The sequence below is a fragment of the Leucoraja erinacea genome, chromosome 31 (genome assembly GCF_028641065.1).
Source record: "Leucoraja erinacea ecotype New England chromosome 31, Leri_hhj_1, whole genome shotgun sequence".
NCBI lineage: Eukaryota > Metazoa > Chordata > Chondrichthyes > Rajiformes > Rajidae > Leucoraja > Leucoraja erinaceus.
This window is the reverse complement of record NC_073407.1, coordinates 4,881,238-4,898,253: the sequence shown is the minus strand read 5'-3', so window position 1 is coordinate 4,898,253 and position 17,016 is coordinate 4,881,238. Positions and strand designations below refer to the sequence as shown.

The window sequence follows — 17,016 nt, the reverse complement described above, 5'->3', positions numbered from 1 at the left end:
GCCATCTACGTGATGTGCAAATAACGGCCAAGTGGGACAGGCCCTTTACTCTGTGTATCCCACCAGAAAGTGACTTCCCAAACTGCATTACCTCACACTTGTCTAGATTAAATTCCACCTCCCACTGCTCTGCCTAACTTGCCATCTGATCTGTTCTCAGGTATGCCAGGATAACTTTCTCCATTATCTATTATTGAGTCAATTGCAAACTCAACAATCACACCTCATACCTCAACGGTGCACGTCTTTGAATATGTGTCTCGTGGCCAAAAATATTTGTTTGCAAATTTGGTTGCATTTATGAAAATGTGCAAAGCCTACACACAAACAGCGCCCAAGGTCAGGATTGAACCCAGGTGTTTGGCGTTGCCAGGCTGCAGCTCTATCCGTGCACCACCAACCCGCTCAAAGAGGAAAGGCAAATTTAATATTGAAAACTGCTAGGAAAACCAACCCCTGTAATCTAACCCACCCAGACCCGAAACAAGAAGAGACGCCTCAGCTGCCTGGCACATTACTGAGAGTCTTTATTTAAACCCATTGTTTCTCTTTTCTTCCACAGGGATTGTCCATCTATTATGTGTCGTCACTGGCTGAGGCTCAACTAAGGACTGCTTGACAAGCAGCGGCAGAATGTACAAGAGGAATGGCCTGATGGCCAATCTGAAGGTCACACCTGAGGTAACCACTGGATGTCGACGTGCAAGTACACCTTGGTGCCATGTCACATGTTTATCTCCTCACTAGATGGTGCCAGAGAGTGGCGATTGTGTGTCCACTTTACTAGAGGTGGATAGACCATCCTCCGATACGTGTTCTAATCTAAACCTCTTTTCTACCTATTACTCCATCACCATGTAACTATTCTGTATTGTCAAGAGTGTTTTATTGTAATATGTCCCTATACACACACACACACCACGTCACACACACACATCACACACACACACATGCACTTACACGCACACACACATCATTTCACACACACACACTCACATGCACGCACACACGCACTTACATGCATGCACACACGCACTCACATGCACGCACACACATACACACACACGTCTGACACACACACACACACACACACACACACTTCTCACACACATACACATGTTTCACACATACACACAGACACACGACTCACTCACACACACATACACACACTCATACACACACACACACACACATATATCCACACATACACACACGTCTCACACGCACACAGGTCTCTCTCTCACACACACACACACTCTCTCACACACACACACACACACACACACACACATGCACACACACACACACATGCACATGCACACACACACACGCACACACACACACACACACATGCAGACACCACGTCACATACACATCACGCACACACACTACATCACACACACACACATGCAGACACCACGTCACATACACATCACGCACACACACTACATCACGCACACACACTACATCACACACACTGACACACACACGTCACACATCACACACGTCTCACACACATACACATGTCACACACACGTCACACATACACACATGTCACTCACACGTCACACGCACACACGGTATACACACATGCCATACACACATGTCACACATGTCACACACACACATACACACACCACATGTGGTTTGCATCCCTGGAAGCTAGAATGCACTCCGTGGACCAAATGGCCTCGGGCTATGTTGCTATAAGTATACAATGTCTTGGCATTGAAGACAAGACCTGCTTGTTGATGGTATGTAGCTCATCTCTGTGACATTCCTGTGACGAATATTTTAACAGCACCATTAACCAAGTTATTTTAGAAGTAACAAATAGGAACCATGTCATAAGCAAGTGTGAGGCAGTCAGTCTGTTGCTGCCAGCACTGACTCTGATGCTCATTGGCTGAAGGCAGGAAAAATCCTCACTTTGTCTGCAAGGGCAAAGATAGATGCAAAGCGTTGGAGTAACTCGGAGGGTCAGGCAGCATCTCTGGAGAAAAAGGATGGGTGATGTATCGGGTCGAGACCCTTAGACCCTTATTCAGTCTGAAGAAGGGTCTCAATGCCCAATTTAACCCATCCATTTTCTCCAGCTGTCTTGACCCAGCGAGTTACTCCAACACTTTTGCATCTATCTTTGATATAAACCAGTGTGTGCAGTTCTTTGTTTCTACATTTTGTCTGCAAGGGCAGATGGCTACGAACAGGAATAGAAGTCAATCAGTTATCTTCTGAGAATGTGACTTGCTTGTAGCAATAGTGTCCAAGTGTACACAATAGACAATAGACAATAGGTGCAGGAGTAGGCCATTCGGCCCTTCGAGCCAACACCGCCATTCAATGTGATCATGGCTGATCATCCCCAATCAGTACCCCGTTCCTGTCTTCTCCCCATATCCCCTGACTCCGCTATTTTTAAGAGCCCTATCTAGCTCTCTCTTGAAAGCATCCAGAGAACCGGCCTCCACCACCCTCTGAGGTAGAGAATTCCACAGGCTTACCACTGTGAGAAAAAGCATTCTAAATGGCTTACTCCTTATTCTTAAAATGTGGCCCCTAGTTCTGGACTCCCCCAACATCGGGAACATGTTTCCTGCCTCTAGCGTGTTCAAACCCTTAACAATCTTATATGATTCAATGAGATTCCCTCTCATCCTTCTAAACTCCATAGTGTACAAGCCCAGCTGCTCCATTCTCTCAGCATGTTCTCACCAACATGCAAATGTGTGCAAGTATCAAGTCAAGTATCAAGTATATCTTTATTATCATTTTCCTGAGTACTCACATACCCAGACGAAACGAAAAAACGTTGTTCAACCAGTGTCCATTCAGTGTGCAGTAAAAATAAATAGAAATAAAAATACATATATCATGACAAATTAAACGCTCTACTCTCTACTAAACATCAACAGGCGTTCCGATCGGCAGCGGCACGACAGTGGCTCTGCTGCAGTGTGTCCAGGTTGGTGGTTGGTGCGCGATACTTTGGCAGGGGCACAGTCCGTTTATCAGTCTTATAGCCTGTGGGAAGAAGCTGAGGAGCATCCTGCTGGTTTTGCAGCGAACGCTCCTGTACCTCTTCCCAGATGGCAGGATGGAGAATATGTGATGCGATGGGTGGTAGGGGTCTTTGATGATGGAGATGGCTCTGCTGATACATCTCTTCCTGTATATATCCAGCAGGAAAGGGAGTGGAGCACCAATAATCCTGCTGGCAGTCTTCACAATCCTGTCTAGTTGGTGCCTTCTAGATATGTGAAAAGAAAGAGATTAGTTAAAACAAATGTAGGCCCCTTGCAGTCAGAAACAGGTGAGTTGATCATGGGGAACAAGGATATGGCGGACCAATTGAATAACTACTTTGGTTCCGTCTTCACTAAGGAAGACATAAATAATTTGCCGGAAATAGCAGGGGACCGCGGGTCAAAGGAGTTGGAGGAATTGAGTGAAATCCAGGTTAGCCGGGAAGTGGTGTTGGGTAAATTGAATGGATTAAAGGCCGATAAATCCGCAGGGCCAGATAGGCTGCATCCCAGAGTACTTAAGGAAGTAGCTCCAGAAATAGTGGATGCATTAGTAATAATCTTTCAAAACTCTTTAGATTCTGGAGTAGTTCCTGAAGATTGGCGGGTAGCAAACGTAACCCCACTTTTTAAGAAGGGAGGGAGAGAGAAAATGGGGAATTACAGACCAGTTAGTCTAACATCGGTAGTGGGGAAAACTGCTAGAGTCAGTTATTAAAGATGGGATAGCAGCACATTTGGAAAGTGGTGAAATCATTGGACAAAGTCAGCATGGATTTACGAAAGGTAAATCATGTCTGACGAATCTTATAGAATTTTTCGAGGATGTAACTAGTAGCGTGGATAGGGGAGAACCAGTGGATGTGGTGTATCTGGACTTCCAGAAGGCTTTCGACAAGGTCCCACATAAGAGATTAGTATACAAACTTAAAGCACAAGGCATTGGGGGTTCAGTATTGATGTGGATAGAGAACTGGCTGGCAAACAGGAAGCAAAGAGTAGGAGTAAACGGGTCCTTTTCACAATGGCAGGCAGTGACTAGTGGGGGACCGCAAGGCTCAGTACTGGGACCCCCAGCTATTTACAATATATATTAATGATCTGGATGAGGGAATTGAAGGCAATATCTCCAAGTTTGCGGATGACACTAAGCTGGGGGGCAGTGTTAGCTGTGAGGAGGATGCTAGGAGACTGCAGGGTGACTTGGATAGGCTGGGTGAGTGGTGCAAATGTTTGGCAGATGCAGTATAATGTGGATAAATGTGAGGTTATCCATTTTGGTGGCAAAAACAGGAAAGCAGACTATTATCTAAATGGTGGCCGATTGGGAAAGGGGGAGATGCAGCGAGACCTGGGTGTCATGGTACACCAGTCATTGAAGGTAGGCATGCAGGTGCAGCAGGCAGTAAAGAAAGCGAATGGTATGTTAGCTTTCATTGCAAAGGATTTGAGTATAGGAGCAGAGAGGTTCTACTGCAGTTGTACAGGGTCTTGGTGAGACCACACCTGGAGTATTGCGTACAGTTTTGGTCTCCAAATCTGAGGAAGGACATTATTGCCATAGAGGGAGTGCAGAGAAGGTTCACCAGACTGATTCCTGGGATGTCAGGACTGTCTTATGAAGAAAGACTGGATAGACTTGGTTTATACTCTCTAGAATTTAGAAGATTGAGAGGGATCTTATAGAAACTTACAAAATTCTTAAGGGGTTGGACAGGCTAGATGCAGGAAGATTGTTCCCGATGTTGGGGAAGTCCAGGACCAGGGGGTCACAGCTTAAGGATAAAGGGGAAATCCTTTAAAACCGAGATGAGAAGAACTTTTTTTCACTCAGAGAGTGGTGAATCTCTGGAACTCTCTGCCACAGAGGGTAGTTGAGGCTAGTTCATTGGCTATATTTAAGAGGGAGTTAGATGTGGTCCTTGTGGCTAAGGGGATCAGGGGGTATGGAGAGAAGGCAGGTACGGGATACTGAGTTGGATGATCAGCCATGATCATATTGAATGGCGGTGCAGGCTCGAAGGGCCGAATGGCCTACTCCTGCACCTAATTTCTATGTTTCTATGTTTCTATGTGCCGTTCGTACGCCTTGCAGCTCCCGAACCAGGAAGTGATGCCGTAGGTTAATGTGCTCTCGATTGTCCCCCTATAAAAAGTTCGTAGGTGTGTAGTGGGGAGACCTGCTTTCCGTAGTCTTCGCAAACGTACCAGCACCACAATCCCCGGCCTCCTCCCTTGTGTGTCGTAATCCAACGCGGGCGGCGGAGTCCTGGGACCCTTTGCCGAGGTCTGCCAGCATTGAATCTCCGCCCCGTCTGTGGACTTCGGGAGCTGCGGACTCCAGTAGGAGGTGGTCGATTCGGATGTCCAAGCCGCTGAGGATGTTCTCCAGTCTCGATGTCGGACTTCCATCACCCCGGCGAGCTGGCCATGAACATCGGGCCGCCCGTATCGGCGACAGCGCGGGGTTCGGGGGCCCTGCGATCACAGGAGGACAACAGAGGAGGATGACTGAATTTTGGAGCCTTCCCTCGCAGTGAGAAACTTTGATTCCGCTGTGCGGGGATGTCTGTGTTAAAGACTATCGTGTTCTGTGCTCATTATTATTATATGGCTGTATGGCGACCACACATTTCACTGTACCAATTGGTACGTGACAAATAAACGTCTCTTGTATCTTGTAATCCACTGGATAACAACCAGCCGTACTGGCAATCAATGCCCAAATGGTGTTTCTGGTACTTGGCAATGAGAGGAACTTTAAGTCATGGGAGCAGAATCAGGCCATTCGGCCCATCACATCTACTCCCCCATTCAACCATGGCTGATCTATCTTTCCCTCTCAACCCCATTCTCCTGCCTTTGCCCCCATGATCTATGACGCCTTTAGAATCTGTCAATCTCTGCCTTAAAAATACCTGATGGCTTGGCCTCCACCACCGTCTGTGGCTGAAGAAATTCTTCCTCATCTCCTTTCTAAAGGAATGTCCATTTGTTCTGAGGCTGTGCCCTCTGGTCCTCAACTCTCCCACCAGTGGAAACATCCACTCCACATCCACTCTATCCCGGCCTTTCACTATTCGGTAAGTTTCAACGAGGTCCCCGCCTGAACTCCAGTGAGGACAGGCCCAGTGGTTACTGGAGTTTAGAAGAATGAGGGGGCATTGACCACGCTTACCGAATGGCCAATGTTTTCCGTGATATGGAGCTAAAGTGGTTAAAATAATTTGAGGTACAGATTAATCATTGATGGCTCAACAGGCTCTGGATGTTGACCATCTGACATCTGTGTTCCTCTGTGCAAGAAAATAGCTCATTCAGCCTCTCGAGCAAACTGTGCCATCCATACTGGTTAGAATGTGAAACATATCACCATAGAGTGGTTGAAGTGCATAGCATTGAGTAGATAGACACAAAAAGCTGGAGTAACTCAGCGGGACAGGCATCTTAAACCATTAAACCAGCATCTGCAGTTCCTTCCTACACTTAGTATTGAGTAGACTGAATAAAGGTGAGATGGGAGGGGAGAGAGGATTATGCCCGCAGGTTTAGACTAGCCAATGCTGGAGGCTTAGGTTGAGCATAAACACCAGCCTGCACTGGTTGGGCAGAATGGCCTGTTTCTATGTTGTGCATCCAGTGTAATCCATCATCTTGTTCAATGTTGGCACACAAAAATGCTGGAGAAACTCAGCGGGCGCAGCAGCATCTATGGAGCGAAGGAAATAGGCAACGTTTCGGCCTGAAACATTGCCTATTTCCTTCGCTCCATAGATGCTGCTGCACCCGCTGAGTTTCTCCAGCATTTTTGTGCACCTTCGATTTTCCAGCATCTGCAGTTCCTTCTTAAACATCTTGTTCAACCTTCAACCATTTCACACCAGGACATCTGAAATGTCCTCACTATTCAGGGAACGGGGGTTCCCCTCCTCCACCATAAATGAGGCTCGCACCAGGGTCTCTTCCACTCCCACTTCCTCCAAATACAAGGCATAGCTATGGGCACACGCATGGGCCCCAGCTATGCCTGCCTATTTGTAGGTTACGTCGAGCAATCCTTGTTCAATACATACCAGGGCCCCATCCCCGACCTCTACCTCCGCTACATCGACGACTGCTTTGGTGCCACCTCCTGCACCCGCCCACAACTGACTGACTTCATCCACTTCACCACTAACTTCCATCTGGCACTCAAATACACCTGAACCATTTCCGACACTTCCCTACCATTCCTTGACCTCACTATCTCCATTGCAGGTGATAGACTTCTAACCGACATACACTATAAACCCACTGACTCCCATGGCTATCTGGACTACACTTCTTCCCACCCTGCTTCCTGTAAGGACTCCATCCCCTACTCCCAATTCCTCCGTCTACGCCGCATCTGCTCCACGGATGAGGCGTTCCACACCAGGACATCTGAAATGTCCTCACTATTCAGGGAACGGGGGTTCCCCTCCTCCACCATAAATGAGGCTCGCACCAGGGTCTCTTCCATACCCCGCAACACTGCTCTCTCTCCCCATCCCCGCACTCGCAACAAGGGCCGAGTCCCCCTAGTCCTCACCTTTCACCCCACCAGCCGTCACATACAAAAAGTAATCCTCCGTCAGTTTCGCCACCTCCAACGTGACCCCACTACTCGCCACACCTTCCCATCTCCCCCCATATCTGCCTTCCGCAAAGACCGCTCCCTCCATAACTCCCTTGTCAATTCTTCCCTTCCCTCTCGGTCCACCCCCTCCCCGGGCACTTTCCCTTGCAACCGCAAGAGATGCAACACTTGTCCCTTTACCTCCCCCCTCGACTCCGTTCAAGGACCCAAGCAATCGTTCCAGGTGCGACAGAGGTTTACCTGCATCTCTTCCAACCTCATCTATTGCGTCCGCTGCTCTAGATGTCAGCAGATCTATATCGGTGAGACCAAGCGGAGGTTGGGCGATCGTTTCGCCGAACACCTCCGCTCGGTCTGCAATAACCAAGCTGACCTCCCGGTGGCTCAGCACTTCAACTCCCCCTCCCACTCCGTCTCCGACCTCTCTGTCCTGGGTCTCCTCCATGGCCACAGCGAGCAGCACCGGAAATTGGAGGAACAGCACCTCATATTCCGTTTGGGGAGTCTGCACCCCGGGGGCATGAACATCGAATTCTCCCAATTTTGTTAGTCCTTGCTGTCTCCTCCCCTTCCTCAGCCCCCCTGCTGTCTCCTCCCATCCCCCAGCCTTCTGGCTACTCCTCCTTTTCCCTTTCTTGTCCCCACCCACCCCCGCCCCCGATCAGTCTGAAGAAGGGTTTCGGCCCGAAACGTTGCCTATTTCCTTCGCTCCATAGATGCTGCTGCACCCGCTGAGTTTCTCCAGCTTTTTTGTGTAACCCTCTTGTTCAACCTTGTCTGGCTTTAAATCTTGCACTAGACGTTATTCACATTATCCCCCTCATCATGTATCTGTACACTGTAAATGGCTCGATTGGAATCATGTATAGTCTTTCCGCTGGCTGGTTAGTTCGCAACAAAAGCTTTTCACTGTACCTCGGTACACGTGATGAGAGACTAAAACTATGCTTGAAGAAGGATCAGAACTTGAAATGTTGCCTTTCCATTCCCTCCACAGATGCTGCCCGACCCTTTAAATTCCTCCAGCATTCTGTGTGTTCTGACGATTCCAACACCTGCAGTCTCTTGTGTCTCTATTCTTGTTCTCTTGCAACTTAGACACGGGGCCTTCAGACAGAAATAGTGGCTCCATTCATCTTTTCACAGATGCTGTCTGCCCTGCAGTATTTTCTGTTTTGTAGTTTAGTTTAGAGATACAGCATGGACACAGGCCCTTCAGCCCTTTGAGTCCACGCCGCCCATTAATCACCTGCTCACACCAGTTCTATGTTATCCCACTTTCACATCCACTTCCTACACACAGGAACATTTACCGAGGGCAATTGACCTACAAACCCGCGCGTCTTTGGGATGTGGGAGGAAACCGGAGCACCCGGAGGGAACCCACACGGTCTCGGGGAGGAAGTGCAAACTCCGCACAGACAGGCCCCGAGGTTGGGATGGAACCCGGATCTCTGTCTCTGTTTTAATTCTCCACCTTGGTGTCTTTGTGTTACAACAGCTCTGCCGCTATGCCACCGTGCCGCCCACGGATAACCATGCTCTGCCACCAGTGGGCAACACGGTGGCCCAGCGGTAGAGCTACTGCCTTACAGCGCCAGAGACCCGGGTTAGATCCTGACTATGGGTGCTGTCTGTACGGAGTTTGTACGTTCTCCCCGTCACCTGCGTGGGTTTTCTCCGGGCGCTCTGGTTTCCTCCCATACTCCAAAGACGTACAGGTATAAATGTAAATTGCCTCTAATGTGTGTAGGGTAGTTTTAATGTGCAGGGATCGCTGGTCAGCATGGACTCGGTGGGCCGAACGGCCTGCTTCTGCGCTGTGTCTCTAAACTGAAAACTAAAGATGGTAAAATCCAGCAAGCTGAGGAAAGCTGGGGATGGAAATGGCAAGAGAGAGGATTGCCGCTGTGGGATGAGGAAGAAGGTGTGTGGTGTGTTGTGTGAGAACACTACTGCACACTTTCAATCACCTCTGCTAATCACGTCACTTGGGAGTGAGCACTGAGCCTATTGACTGAGTCTGGCTCTGGAATTTGGCGCCACTATTAAGAGCTCTCCATGTGCCATCATTGTTGAGAACCCGTCTTCCAGTAAATGAACCTGTTCACCACAGTAAGGAATGTCCCTCTTGGGAAGAGGACTATCCCTCATGTACACGTCTGATGCCAGGAGTACATATAACACTGGCGCCACATCAGACCTCAGCTTCATGTTCCATGGACCACCTCTTCATGCCCTGGTGTGATTTTTCCTTATTGCTGGAACAGCCATCCTTTTTGTGTTTCTCATCAAACGTCTCCAAGTTACTGACAGTCAGCGATGAATTAGGGTCTTGCTTGCATGAGAATTTGCCCACCGGGAAACGGGCCAAGCTTTCCCACTCTTTACTCGCGCTTGCACTGAAATAGACGTGTTCGTTCCATCAGTCTGGGTTGCGACTCCAAAGCTGTCCCAGAGGTGAAGGGAGGATGGTAACCCTTGCTTTCCCCCTCTCTCCATCCCTCCCCCTTCCCAGTTCTCCGACCAGTCGTACTGTCTCCGGCTACATTTTATCTCTGTCTGCTTTGTCGTTATCTTCTCCCAGCTAACAATGATCTGTTCTACATTTTCCTTGATCTCCATTCCCTTTGTCCTGGTTTCACACCTTACATTTCTTTATATATGTACCTCCCTCTCCCCAGACATCAGTCTGAAGAAGGGTCTCGCCCCGAAACGTCACCCATGCCTTCTCTCCCACCGAGTCTGTACCGACCAGCGATCCCTGCACACGAACACTATCCTACACACACTAGGGACAATTTACATTTTATACCAAGCCAGTTACAAACCTGTATATCTTTGGAGTGCGGGAGGAAACTGGAGCACTCGGGGAAAACCCACGCGGTGGCGGGGAGAACGTACAAACTCCGTACAGGCAGCACCCGTAGTCAGGATCGAACCCGGGTCTCCGGCGTTGTAAGGCAGCAATTCTACCGCTTTGTCACTGTGCCTGCCTGCTAACTCTTGGTGATTCCTGCACGGTGATGCCTGGATCCCCCCGGATTGCTCCCGCTTGCAACCCATTGAAGTAATATTCTGCCTTCCGGTTTCTCTTCAGGTAGTGCATGACTTCACGCTTTCCCCATGTTAAAACACCATTTGCCAGGTTTTTCCCAGTCGTTCACTCTATCCACATCCCTTTGCAGAAACACAGTGGTCTAAACACAGCATGTCATTTCGCTTGGTACACAAAATTGCTGGAGAAACTCAGCGGGTGCAGCAGCATCTATGGAGCGAAGGAAATAGGCGACGTTTCGTGCCGAAACCCTTCTTCAGACTGATGGGGGGTGGGGGGGCAGAAGGAAGGAAAAGGGGAGGAGGAGGAGCCCGAGGGCAGGCGGATGGGAGGGTGGCAGCTCGAGGGTTAAGGAAAGGGAGGAGACAGCAAGGGCTAGCAAAATTGGGAGTATTCAATGTTAATGCCATCCGGACGCATGGTCCCCAGGCGGAATATGAGGTGCTGTTCCTCCAATTTCCGCTGTTGCTCACTCTGGCAATGGAAGAGACCCAGGACAGAGAGGTCGGATTGGGAATGGGAGGGGGAGTTGAAGTGCTGAGCCACCGGGAGGTCAGGTTGGTTATTGCGGACTGAGCGGAGGTGTTCGGCGAAACGATCGCCCAACCTACGCTTAGTCTCTCCGATGTCCTGGTTTCATACCTTACACTTCTTAATATATGTACCTCCCTCTCCCCTGACATCAGTCTGAAGAAGGGTCTCGACCCTTATTGTCAGTAAACTTGTAACCTTCACAATACATCCCCTCCTCTAGGTCGTTGATGTAAATACTAAACCCTCACCCTATCTGTTTCTGATTTGTCCCACATTCATTATTCTACACACATTTAAATAATCTAAAGGGTTGGCTCTTTCTTTGCTCTGGGGATTGATCCTTCATCTCTGACCGACAACTCTGAAGATGATTATCTGGACTTACATTTTTGAGACTCAGTTTTATGTCTGAACTACCATAATTGTATTGAGGGATATTTCTCCACTATTAGAGGCTTGCGGAATCAAGGGATCTGGGGAGAAGGCGGGCATGAGTTACTGATTGTGGAAGATCAGCCATGATCACAATGAATGGCGGTGCAGGCTCGAAGGGCCAAATGGCCTCCTCCTACACCTAGTTTCTATGTTTCTATATTGAACTTTAGTTTAGTTTAGAGACACAGCGCAGAAACAGGCCCTTCGATCCACCGAGTCTGCGCCGACCAGCGATCCCATAAACACTATCCCACACACACTGGGGACAATTTTACACTTATACCAAGCCAATTAACCCACAAACCTGCACGTCTTTGGAGTGTGGGAGGAAACCGAAGATCTCTGAGAAAACCCACGTGGTCACGGGGAGAACGTACAAACACCGTACAGACAGCACCCGTAGTTGGGATTGATTCCGGGTCCCTGGCGCTGCAAGCGCTGTAAGGCAGCAACTCTACCGCTGTGCCACCGTGACCCCCTGTACGACGAATGCCAAATCCTGTAAAAGACTTCAATCTTTGGACTCCCACAGTCCCTGAGAATCCCCAGACACACTCACCGTTATGTATCCATGTTCTCCTGAAATGCTCCCTGACCTGCTGAGTTGACCACCACTTCTTTGTAAACCAGCATCTGCAGTTCCATGTGTGTCCTCTACAACTGTCTGGCTCGCTATGTCTCTCTCTCTCTCTGGCTCTCCATGGCTCGATGACATTGTGGCCTTATGGCGTTATGAGGCTGTGACTCCACGTGTAGACCGTGAACTGTAAAGTCCTTGGGCAAGTTCTGGGATGCCCCCCGCAATATGATGGTACCTGTCATGTTTCTTACCGTAGAACCAATCTTGTTTGTGTGAGATGTCTTCTCCATCCCATGAGAAATCTTTTACGTTTTGGTTGGCTATGTAAATGTAGGTACATTATATAAAGTATCTGAGTTCCTAGCCTAATATTGCGATTGGTCTCATTGCCACAGAGATTGCTCCAAGACCAGGTAGAAGGTCATCTAGAGGGGTTTCAGTGTATGAGATGGATACGGATTAGATGTGGCTAGTGCATGCGATCGTTAAGGGCCTGTCCCACTTGGGCGACCTAATCCGCGAGTTTAGAAGAGTGTCATCGACCTTCAAACTCGCAGCATGGTCGACACGTGGTCCTAGGAGGTCCTATGAGGTCACTGGAACTCTCCTTCATGCTCGATGGAAGTTCCCGAATACTCGTGGCCTCAGCTAGGTCACGGAAAAATTTTCAGCAGGTTGAAAAATTTTCCACGAGTAAAAATTGTTCGGCATGGTTCTTTTTGACTCGTAGTGGAGTGGGATCGCTATTTAGTTACAGGCAGTCTAGGGCAGCTGTAGGCAATCTCCTTCGCTGACCGGGCATTTTGATTGGCTCATTGGAGTTTTCAGGACCAAGGAAGACCAACTTTATTATACTTCTTAAAAGTATCTCCACTCCATCTCCCCCCTTCTCTCCCCTTCTCTCCCCTTCTCTCCCCTTCTCTCCCCTTCTCTCCCCTTCTCTCCCCTTCTCTCCCCTTCCCCTCCCCCCTTCTCTCCCCTTCTCTCCCCTTCTCTCCCCTTCTCTCCCCTTCTCCCCCCCTTCTCTCCGCTTATAACAATATAACCATATAACAATTACAGCACGGAAACAGGCCATCTCGACCCTTCTAGTTCGTGCCGAACACATAATCTCCCCTAGTCCCATATACCTGCGCTCAGACCATAACCCTCCATTCCCTTCCCATCCATATAACTATCCAATTTATTTTTAAAATGATAAAAACGAACCTGCCTCCACCACCTTCACTGGAAGCTCATTCCACACAGCTACCACTCTCTGAGTAAAGAAGTTCCCCCTCATGTTACCCCTAAACTTCAGTCCCTTAATTCTCAAGTCATGTCCCCTTGTTTGAAACTTCCCTACTCTCAGTGGGAAAAGCGTTTCCACGTCAACTCTGTCTATCCCTCTCATCATTTTAAAAACCTCTATCAAGTCCCCCCTTAACCTTCTGCGCTCCAAAGAATAAAGTCCTAACTTGTTCAACCTTTCTCTGTAACTTAGTTGCTGAAACCCAGGCAACATTCTAGTAAATCTCCTCTGTACTCTCTCTATTTTGTTGACATCCTTCCTATAATTAGGCGACCAAAATTGTACACCATAATCCAGAATTGGCCTCACCAATGCCTTGTACAATTTTAACATTACATCCCAACTTCTATACTCAATGCTCTGATTTATAAAGGCCAGCACACCAAAAGCTTTCTTTACCACCCTATCTACATGAGATTCCACTTTCAGGGAACTGTGCACAGTTATTCCCAGATCCCTCTGTTCACAAACATTCTTCAATTCCCTACCATTTACCATGTACGTCCTATTTTGATTTGTCCTGCCAAGATGTAGCACCTCACACTTATCAGCATTAAACTCCATCTGCCATCTTTCAGCCCACTCATCCAACTGGCATAAATCTCTCTGTAGACTTTGAAACTCTACTTCATTACTCGCAACCCCACCTATCTTAGTATCATCTGCATACTTACTAATCCAATTTACCACACCATCATCCAGATCATTGATGTACATGACAAACAACAGTGGACCCAACACAGATCCCTGTGGCACCCCACTTGTCACTGGCCTCCAACCTGACAAACAACCATCCACCATTACTCTCTGGCATCTCCCATTCAGCCACTGTTGAATCCATCTTGCTACTCCATCATTAATACCCAACCATTGAACCTTCTTAACCAACCTTCCATGAGGAACCTTGTCAAAGGCCTTACTGAAGTCCATATACACAAGATCCACTGCTTTACCCTCATCAATTTCCCGAGTAACATCTTCAAAAAATTCAAGAAGATTAGTTAAACATGACCTTCCAGGCACAAATCCATGTTGACTGTTCCTAATCAGACCATGTTTATCCAGATGCTTATATATATATTATCTCTAAGTATTCTTTCCATTAATTTGCCCACCACTGACGTCAAACTAACAGGTCTATAATTGCTAGGTTTACTCTTAGACCCCTTTTTAAACAATGGAACAACATGCGCAGTACGCCAATCCTCCGGCACTATTCCCGTTTCTAATGACATTTGAAATATTTCTTCCATAGCCCCTGCTATTTCTACACTAACTTCCCTCAATGTCCTAGGGAATATCCTGTCCGGACCTGGAGACTTATCCACTTTTATATTTCTCAAAAGTGTCAGTACTTCCTCTTCTTTGATCCTCATAGTTTCCATAGCTACTCTACTTGTTTCCCTTACCTCACATAATTCAATATCCTTCTCCTTGGTGAATACCGAAGAAAAGAAACTGTTCAATATCTCCCCCATCTCTTTTGGCTCTGCAGATAGTTGTCCACTCTGACTCTCTAATGGACCAATTTTATCCCTCGTTATCCTTTTGCTATTAATATAGCGGTAGAAACCCTTCGGATTTACTTTTACCTTACTTAGAATAGAATAACCTTTAATAATCCTTTACAGGAAATTACAGTGCCACAACAGCTTCAAGACAGACATAACACCACGCATTTCAACAGATATCTTCAATACATAATAAGTTAAAATTTTTGTGCATTATAAAACCTTATAGCAGCTGGTATACAAGACTTCCTATGTCTCTCTGTTTTGCACATTGGTGCAATCAGTCTCTGACTGAAGATGCTGCACTTGATCACCTTCAGGGCGTGGAGTGGGTGAGTGGGGTTGGTCATTATTGAGCCTAGTTTTTTCAGAGTTCTGGCCTCTGCCACCTGCTTGACCGTTAGTTGCTCTGCCCCAACCACTGAGCCGGCCTTCCTGATCAGCTTATCCAGTCTGTTTTTGTCCGCTATTCGGGCGCCTTCTCCCCAACAGGCCACAGCAAAAAACAGAGCACTGGCCACCACTGAATGGTAGACACTGCACAGTAGGGGTTGACAGATATTAAATGACTTTAGCCTCCTTAAAAAATACAGTCTACTTTGTCCCTTCCTGCACACCGCCTCCATATGACTCTTCCAGTCCAGCTCACTGTCAAGCTGCACACCAAGGTACCTGTGGTTGGCGACCACCTCCACCTCAGTGCCCCTGATGGTGATTGGTGTTGGTTGAGTCCTCCTCCTCCCCCTCCTGAAATCCACAACTATCTCCTTCGTTTTTGTGGTGTTGAGATGGAGGTTATTGTGTGCACTCCACTCCACAAAGTTGTTAATTGTGTCTCTATACTCCTCCTCATTGCCCCCTTTGATGAGGCCTACAACAGCTGTGTCATCTGAAAATTTCTGCAAAAAGCAGCTGTTGGTGTTATATTGACAATCCGCTGTGTAGATGGTAAACAGGAATGGAGCCAGCACAGTTCCTTGTGGAGCCCCTGTGCTGCTCATGATGGTGCTTGAGACATTGTTCTGTAGGCGCACATACTGTGGTCTGAGGAAAAGGTAATCCAAACACCACAGTACCATTAATGGATCCACCTTCATCTTCTCCATCTTCTCCCCTAGCAGTCGAGGCTGAATTGTGTTAAAAGCGCTAGAGAAGTCAAAGAATGTAATTCTTACAGATGCATCAGGGATGTCCAGATGTGTGTACGCCCTCTGCAGCATGTAAATAAGGGCATCATCGACACTGATGTTGGGCTGATATGCAAACTGTAAAGGATCCATTTGAGTTGACACACTAGTCCTGAGGTAGGAGAGGACAAGTCTCTCAAATGTCTTCATAATATGTGAAGTGAGCGCTACTGGTCTGTAGTCATTGTGGTGAGTGGGATAGGTCTTCTTTGGGACAGGTACCAGGCAACTTACCAAAGCAACCTCATATCTTCTTTTAGCTTTTCTAATTTCTTTCTTAAGATTCTTTTTACATTCTTTATACTCCTCAAGCACCTCATTTACTCCATGCTGCCTGTAATTATTGTAGATCTCCCTCTTTTTCCGAACCAAATGTCCAATTTCCCTTGAAAACCATGGTTCTTTACAATTTTTACGATTTCCTTTCAACCGAACAGGGACATAAAGATTCTGTACTCTTAAAATTTCACCTTTAAATGTACTCCATTTCTCTTCCACAGCTTTCCCATAAAACAAACTGTCCCAATTTACTCCTTTTAAATCCTTTCGCATCTCCTCAAAGTTAGCCTTTCTCCAATCAAAAATCTCAACCCTAGGTCCCTTCTCCCCCCCTTCTCTTCCCTTCTCTCCCCTTCTCTCCCCTTCTCCCCCCCATCTCTCTCTCCCCTTCTCCCCCTCTCTCCCCTTCTCCTTCCCCCTTCCCCCCCCTTCTCTCCCCTTCTCTCCCCTTCTCTCCCCTTCTCCCCCCTTCTCTCCCCTTCTCTCCCCTTCTCCCC

At 47.7% G+C, this 17,016-nt stretch overlaps 1 protein-coding gene across 3 annotated transcripts in view; it reads left to right on the top strand.

Annotated features, from left to right (window-relative positions):
• Positions 1 to 17,016, top strand: part of ralgps1 (Ral GEF with PH domain and SH3 binding motif 1) — a 679,800-nt gene that overhangs the window by 157,168 nt on the left and 505,616 nt on the right. For all 3 annotated transcript variants that reach the window (XM_055659791.1, XM_055659790.1, XM_055659792.1), the window contains one exon: positions 563 to 681. In XM_055659791.1, the coding sequence (XP_055515766.1) occupies positions 634 to 681 (48 nt within the window). In that variant the 5' untranslated portion in view covers positions 563 to 633. The remainder of the gene's footprint in view (positions 1 to 562; positions 682 to 17,016) is intronic.